The sequence below is a fragment of the Staurois parvus genome, unplaced genomic scaffold, assembly GCF_062004578.1.
Source record: "Staurois parvus isolate SC_StPar_1 unplaced genomic scaffold, SC_StPar_1.0 ptg000750l, whole genome shotgun sequence".
Taxonomy (NCBI): Eukaryota; Metazoa; Chordata; class Amphibia; order Anura; family Ranidae; genus Staurois; species Staurois parvus.
The window spans coordinates 1,061,559-1,069,910 of NW_028318546.1; the positions used below are offsets into that span (position 1 = coordinate 1,061,559).

An 8,352-nucleotide genomic window follows, 5' to 3' on the forward strand; every position below is an offset into this window, starting at 1 on the left:
ATCCTGTTATGGGGGTATTTCTCTGCAGCAGGGACTGGAGCACTTGTCTGGATAGAAGGTAATATGGATGGGACAAAATACCATCAAATTCTTGAGGCAAATCTGCTGCCCTCTGCCAGAAAGTTATCAATGGGAAGAAGGTTTACCTTCCAACATGGCAATGACCCGAAGCACACAGCAAAAATTACCATACAGTGGTTGAAGGAGAAAAAGGTGAATATCCTAGCATGGACTAGTCAGAGCCCAGGCCTAAACCCCATTGAATATTTGTGAAATGACTTGATGACTGCATCAAACAGTAACCATCAAATTTAACTGAACTTTAGCAGTTCTGCAAAGAAGAGAGTGGGCAAATATTGCAAAGTCTAGGTGTGCAAAGTTAGCAGAGACATATCCCTACAGACTAAAAGCTAATAAAAGCAAAAGGTGGTTCAACAAAATACTGACACAAGGGGGTGATCATTTTTCCAACTTAGCGATTCTGTTTTTTATATATTTTTATATTTTTTCCTGACATATTGGTGTTCTATCTTTCACTTGGATGTTCTAGGTTGCAGTGAGTAAATACAGCTAGATAAAACAAACTGTGTCTGTCTTCATTTCAGGCTGCAAAGCAATAAAATATGATTATTTTAAAGGGATTCTTTTCAACACCCACTGTACCATTTCCAATAACAAACAGTTGTAGAGGAAGGACAGATACAAAATCTAGGACCCCCAAAAGTGCTATAATGTTCTCTCTACAGGCAATTAGCTTGAAAATATATATTTTTTTTGTTTTCCAGATTTGTTTGTGGCCATACTGATTATAGAAGTTACTTTTACCATATTCTTCATATTTGCTAACTTTGAAAACATTTACATTGTTTTAGAGGTAAGCATATATTCACAAATTAAACCTCTTGGCATAAGTGTGACTGTCTAAATGCGCTTTGCAATTTCCTTTCTTTAGCATTTTGTCTACTTGATCACTTGATTAGCACATGTATCTAACAGAGTTGCAAGTTTCTTCTTAAGTACATGCGGGCTGAATATTGGCCAGTATCCACCACTTTAACAGGAACCGGCTGGCATTCAGCCAGTGTGTACATCTGCCCTTGCATCAGAAACCGACCAGATTTTGTAGAAGGAACATGCTGGGAAAAACCAGCATCCGATCAGCGCTGGCAGCCAATGGCTGCTCAGTGTGTTCTGGCAGGGGCAGTCTGCCTGTCAGAACACAATAGCACATCGGTAGAGATCACTGTACTAACAACCCACTGGGTTGGAAGAAAAAAAAAAACTTTGTGTGTACCCAGCCTTAGGGTCTGTTCACACTACTAGCAGTTATCAGTCTTTTTTCTTATTGGATGAAAGCAGGTAACTGCAATGACATACAAGAAACCATAGTTTTCTGCATGTCATATTCAGATTTGAATGCTGAGTTTATATGCATTCTACGGATGTGCATTAAAATACAATATGTCTACGTTTCATCACACATGAATGCAAATAAACAAACAAAAACGCACCACGCTGAAATGCACGTCTCACCCACAATTAGATCAGAGGAAGCATGCCATTAAAGAAAAAAACAACAGAACTATACATAAAAATGCACATAAATGGACAGAAACAAATGTGACTGCAAGCTGACAAAGTAGCTTTTTTGTATAGCTTTTTTAAATTCGTTTTTTTTATTTTTATTCTTCTTCTTATTATACAGAATTTATATATTGCCAACAGTTTGTGCATAGTGTAAACAGGCCCTTAGTTTAGGTTCCCAACTATACATGCTGGCAACCAGTGCATAATCGCACTGGTTACCAACCCACAGATAAAACGTGCTGCACTTTAGCAGACACACAGGGGTGCCATTAAATTTAATGGCACCCCTACACATCACAGGTTCACAGGTGTGAACCAAGATTTAGGCTAGCCCTACATTGTGCACTTTTCTATAATTCAACCACTGATTGAAGGAAAGAAAATTGCTTGATTCTGACACAGACACTGAGTTGATGGGGGAATCCCTCCCGCAGCGCTATTGTGTTCTGTTGGTGGAGAGCCTTCCTCACCTACATAATACAATGATCACTGCCAACAGCTATAGCCGCCGGCAGTGATTAGATAAATCGAAATGAATTTCAATCCATCTATGGTTGGCTTTTAGTCTATCGGTGTGTAGATTCATACCTCCCTACTTTCTGAAATGGAAAACAGGGACATGTGTTAGAAAAAAAGTATGTAGGCATAGGATACACTCAGTTACATGGAGAAATAATACACAAAAAATAATTGGTTTAATCCACAATTGCCAAACTGCTGAAACACTCCCTCCTCCTGTTTGGGGATATCTCCTTTACCCATCTTTCTACCTATATCTATCTACTTGTATTTATCAGGCAGCAAAAGATACACACATGCAACCTGGCTCGAGCTGTGTGCTTCCATTGAAACACCTGGCCCCTGGCAAGTAGCAGAATCCTGTCACTCCCCTACCTTTAGTGCCCTCCTCTACTACTTGTAAGGTAAAACGTACATAGGATTTAGTATTACTTTAACATGTGGAAATGTGAGATGTCACTGACCCTAGGTTCACACCTAAGTGTTTTGCAGAAACACAGTACAGTCCATCTAACATGATTTCCTATGGGACATGTTCACACCTGTGCGTTTTCACCCAATGCGTTTTTTTGGAAAGGGTCAGGTACTTTTTTGAACGCAAAAAGTTTCATTTTTGTTTCTATAGACTTCAATGGAAACGCTGCAGAAAAGCATGTATTGCATTTTTGTGGTGTTTTTGTGACATTTTGAAAGCATTTTAAATCTGCCTAGCAATAAGAAAACTTCCAAAAAAGAAAAAAAAATGCAAAGCGCATGAAAAACGTGGGGAAAAAAAGCATATAAAACGCAAGTGCAAAAATGCAAAATACAATGCTGAAACAGCTCAAACGCAACCTGCATAGGTGTGAATCTAGCCTTAGACAAAGTTCTCAGTAGCTAAAGCAGAGAGGGAATTAAACAAAATTTTGAGGGTGAAAAAAACATAAGAATGAATTGCTTCAATTGAGTGTACCTAACTTTAAATGAAATCTAGATAATTAGTTGATTTTCCTTTGTTTTCAGCTTTGCTGTACACCTACCAGCTGGAGGATACATATCATAGTACTACTGGTTGTAAATCTGGTGGTAACATTCCTAGTGGAGGTCAGTATTATTGTGAATGAGGCTATTTTATATGGTTTTTGGTATTTAAAAAAAAAAATAACCTTTACAATATATTGTTAAATGTTTTATTAGAACATACAGGTAACTGCATTTGAGAAGTAAACCAGTAGTTTACTGACTTTGGACCATGCCTCCAAAATTCCAACATTACATGTCTACTGAGAGGGAGACTGTAGATCCCATTGCATGTAGATACTGCATTTCTACATTTGTGGTTGCTATTATGCGATATTCTTACAAATGCCTCTTTTATCTATGTGCAAAGCTACAAAATAAAAGCCTGGAAGATTAGGACTTCAATTTAAAAACTGGAAGCAAGAAAACATGTAACTTATTGTCCTTAGCAAACTATAGTTCCTTCCAATTTAAGTTGTCGTTGAGTACATTGGCTGATTTGCATACCTGTAGTCTCCTCACCTTCAAAAACTTAATAGGCTATATTTAGATTAATAAACAGATTTACCTTTGGAATCGTAAGCCTAGTACGCATGAAGAGAATAGCAAACGGAAAATACTGCTTTGGGAATGATCATACAATAAACTGATCATTAGTACATAGCTTTCAAGAGACAATCACAACAGTTCATGCAAAATTATCGAAAGGGACAAGCATGAAAATTTTTCTCATACGATAACAGAACAAATGATTTTCGTTTAATCAGTACAGTATTCGTTGGTAAAAAAATCAAGTTATCAAGCCCATGCATGCTCGGTAATGAAAGAATACATTACAATACAATACAAAACATTACATCATTGCGGGAGCTGTATTCTGTTTTATGAGTATTTTCATAATCTTAAAAATCTATTTTGTTTTGATATGAGAATCACATGTAAAAAAAACCAGACGATCATTCGTCTGATATTCTTATCATGTGTACAAGGCTTAAAGAGATATTCTGCAACTTTCATTTAAACATGGGCAAAATGTTCAATTTCTGTTTATTACAGGAATATAGTATATTAGGTGTTTAAAGCAACCTTTTCCACATTATAAAACTTGTAAATCTATGATGTTACCGTAAATAGGCATACATCAGTGCCTACTTGTACCTCTAAATGTTTTTTTGAGCACCCAGGGTTCCCTAAATCCTGTAGCATGCCTTTACACAAATAATGCCTTGGCAGGCTATCCTTTTCTATCTTGTAATTGGACCTCCTGTTCCAAATCCACATTGGCATATTAGAGTGCCCCAGGTTTCAAGGGCTCAGGGCTCCCAAGAAAACATTAAAAGATACACAAAGGCATCACAGTGCTTGCTTTGCATTTCTGTTGTAGGTTTAAAAATGTTATTGTATAGGAAGGCATTTTATATGGGTGTATCATATGTCCTTGTTACTGACTGAAATACCATATTTGTTTGCATAATCATTGCATATGAAAGCTTTCATATCTGAAAGTTCCTTTAAATCTTTTCAGGAATTTATTTTGGATAATAGAGCTCTCTGGGTAGCCTTGAAGAGATGCTTAAATGTAAAGCCTGGGAGTAAGTATAAAATTCTTCGAACAACATTGGCAGAGGACACAGAATGGCCACTGATTGGGAAAACAATTTATAGCAATAGTGAAAAGATGACCAATGGACACAGTGAAACCTACAATAATCCAGCTTTCCAGCAGGATGATCTTTCAAATGGGATGCACTCTTACAACTGACAAGATGAATGGGAATATAAAGAGTTTAAACACATTTTTTTCTGACATTATTTATTGGAAACTGAAAGTCTGCTGAAATAATATTTCATTCAAGTTTTTATGTGAAGGAAGCTCTGTTTAAAAAAAAAATAGGCTTGGGCTCTGTATCCTTTTACTGAAAATTTCCTGAAAGGTCTTTGTGATAACAGGGTGAGAGATGAGGGAATCAGTTGTCAGGAAGACATTGGCAGTAATAATAACCTGAGAGATGTTCTAACCCTTCGCTAATTTACAGAATTAAAAGTCTGTGTCTCCACTGTAGAGATTTTGCATCACTTTCTGGCCTAAATGAGGGAAATCTGGCCACTGTTCACTATTGCGGTACCATTGAAAGTCACGCACCTGACTTTAACCAAGCATTGAGGAATGTGAGCAGCATTCTTTTAAAATATTCAACATTTCCCCAGTGGGGACACAAGTGAACATAAAGAAAAATGAAAGCACTTCAATCCCTTCTCCATTCTGTCCAAGACTCAGGTGTCCATTTATGAACCAGCGGTAATAGATCGCTGCTCAGTTCTCCGGCATTCTTGGAGAACACAGTTCTCCTGTGAATGCAGTTTATGAAGCAGTTCTCCGAACGAAGGGAGAACGGTCTCCAAACGCTGGAGAATGGTCTACAAACTCTGGAAAACGGCTGATTTTACTATAATCTCGTGAGATTACAGTAAAAGATCAGTTTACTAAGCAGAGGTAAATTATCTCTGCTTAGTTTGCAGTCCCTCTGATTCTCCAGCTCTGTGCTGGAGAATCTGGAGGGAGAACACAGATGTCCAGTGAAGGGCTGACATGATCTCCTGAGTGTCATAAACTGTGAATGACCAGAGAATAGCTGAGATCCGTTGAATCGCAGCTATTCTCTGTGTCATAAACGGACACCTCAATTGGGAGTAGGACATTGATAAGTTCCCCACATTGAACAACTGATATAAAGCAAATAAAGTTTTGATGTTTTATACTCTTATTGTCAATTGGAAAACAAATGTTAAAAACATACAGTAAAATAAGAATGTCTATGGGATGGATCCTGTGATCTTTCTTTAATGTTACCTAGTACATCACAGCATCAGTATGAAAGCTGGAAGAATCACGGCTACAAACAAATCAGAAAGCTCACTACAGAATGTAAGGTTGCTCCCAACTCAGTTTTGAAACACGTAGGCAACAAACATTTATCAGCAAGCCCTACCACATGTACTTAAAGTTTAATAATAGGTTTTTTTGCACTTCCCAAAAATTTTTTTCTCAAAGTTCACGAAGGGACACAGGATTCAGGCAATCAATTAGAGACTATTGGGTTATGCTGCTATTGTGATGTTGGGGTGAATATGCTCATGTGGTAGATGCTATTTTCAATGAGTTGTACCAGTCCGAATTGTATTTTAAAGCATGACAGCCCACTTTTATTTAAGAGAACATAGAAGTTCATACAGAACTCAGTTGCCAATGCAGGAGTTTCCACCATGAACACAAACAATCGAAATGCCAAGCCAACTGGCTCCCCTGATAGCAGTACCGGTGCTCTGCTTACCAGTGTTTCTAAGGGCTCGTTCACACTTGGCTGTTTTACCAACGCTTGCCAAACGCCCCTATAGCGTTTGGCAAGTGTTGGTCCGGCGTTTGCGGAGCGTTTTTTAACGCTCCGCAAACGCCGCATGCGCGATTTAGTGGAAGTTGCTAGGCATTTGCCGAGCATTAAAAACACCCCACAAATGCCTATAATGCAGTTTGAATGGTGTTACCGCTCCGCAAACGCCCCACAACTGTGTCGCAACCGCACCGCAAATGCTGGCTGGGCGTTTGCGGAGCGGCACCATAGACTAGAATAGGAGGCTTCAACGCCTCCTGACTCGACCAGAGGCGTCCGTTTTGCCGCGACGCAACGCGATGCGACGCAAATGCTCCTGTTAGAACAGCACCATGTGCTGTAATGTGCAGAATTGGCAGAGGCGTTTGGGAAGTGGTAAAAACGCTTCCCAAACGCCTCTCTGCCACCTGCACACAATGCTAGTGTGAACGTAGCCTAACTGTATCACCCACTTCTCCTGGTTCCACTCCTGGCCTCTGAATAAGAGTTATTGTGACACCCTGGCTCTCTTGAAGCTCCTTGCCGCTCTGACACCAACTGCACCTGCACTGTGCAGACATACACACTCAGGCTGCCCCGTGCAGCCTCCCTTACTTCTGGGGAAAGATGAACCACTTTAATGGACAATAAAGATAAATTACTTTCCAGAGCACACATTTATCACTTTGTGGGAAATAAAAAAAAATGCATTAATCCATTTCACTACTTAAAAGAGATGTCAGAAGTATGAACTATATGATATGATTCCAAAGTATGTCTGTCTGACTGCTGGTTATTTAATTCCACCTCAATGTAAATCTACTTGGTAGTGATGTACCTCCAGCAGAGTACCTATTTATACTTTTGTCTGTGAGACAGTTATACCTTTTTGTCATACAAAATGCCTGTTTTTTTTCACATGAACTAATTATATAACATTTTCATCCAAAGATTTTTAATGTGAATATTATTCTGCAAAAATGTTTTTAATGGGGCAAGACTTTGATATAAAGTGAACCTTTTTGTAACTTTTTGGTCTGTACAAATAAATTCCAGGCATGTCACAATGTACAGCAACAATATAATTTTTTTTTTTATGCAAAGCTTCAGCTTTCTTCTTTAAAAAGTAGTTCTTTGTCAGTCAGTTTGCCTAGGTCAAGATGATGTCACAGGTCTGCTGCAATCATTCCTTGAGTTATCTATAGTAAGCACTTCACGGAGTAGATGCTGACCCTGGATGATGGTTTAGGATAATGCCCAAACAAATATGCATCCATGCTTCTGACGGAAAAAAGCTGATGAAGGCATTGTCCAGCAGAGTACTGTGATCTTTGTGAGAGATGATAAACACGTGTACTGTATATGATTATTATGATATATGGATTTTGCAGAGCAGAGGTGGTATCTAGTGCACATGCTCAGTTTTCAGTGAGTTTCTATTCCGAGCATTTCCTCTCTGTCACATCTGAGCAGCCCATGTGACTGTAGAGTCACCCATGTGGGTGCATACAGTATGCAGTAGTAAATGACATCCCAGACCCTCCTTTCTCCTCCATGCCCACTAACCAGCTAAACACAATGGGGGTGGGATATAAAATCTTGATTAATGGAGGTGTTACCTTGCTGGTTTTCTAACATACAGTCTGGAAGGGGTGTAACACATTCTGTGATTGGCAAAAATCCACCCACAGCATGTTATTGCCAAAAAATAATAACGATTTGATTTCAAACATATATTTGTATGACAATTTATTGATATTAATTATTTATTTTTACTCTGTATCCAAAAGACTGAGTTTTTTTTAACACGTGACCAGTAGCAGAGGACTAGAAGCTCTACTTATTTTTCCCTGCAGACAGGCTGGGAAAGAGCTGGGTC

At 38.7% G+C, this 8,352-nt stretch overlaps 1 protein-coding gene across 1 annotated transcript in view; it reads left to right on the forward strand.

Annotated features, from left to right (window-relative positions):
- The window catches only part of LOC149445012 (putative cation-transporting ATPase 13A4), a 115,961-nt gene extending 110,039 nt beyond the window's left edge, over window positions 1–5,922 (forward strand). The window contains exons 28-30 of the mRNA XM_089654306.1: window positions 786–874; window positions 3,109–3,189; window positions 4,631–5,922. Coding sequence (XP_089510432.1) covers window positions 786–874; window positions 3,109–3,189; window positions 4,631–4,867 — 407 coding nt within the window. The 3' untranslated portion in view covers window positions 4,868–5,922. The remainder of the gene's footprint in view (window positions 1–785; window positions 875–3,108; window positions 3,190–4,630) is intronic.
- The last annotated feature ends 2,430 nt before the right edge of the window (window positions 5,923–8,352 follow it).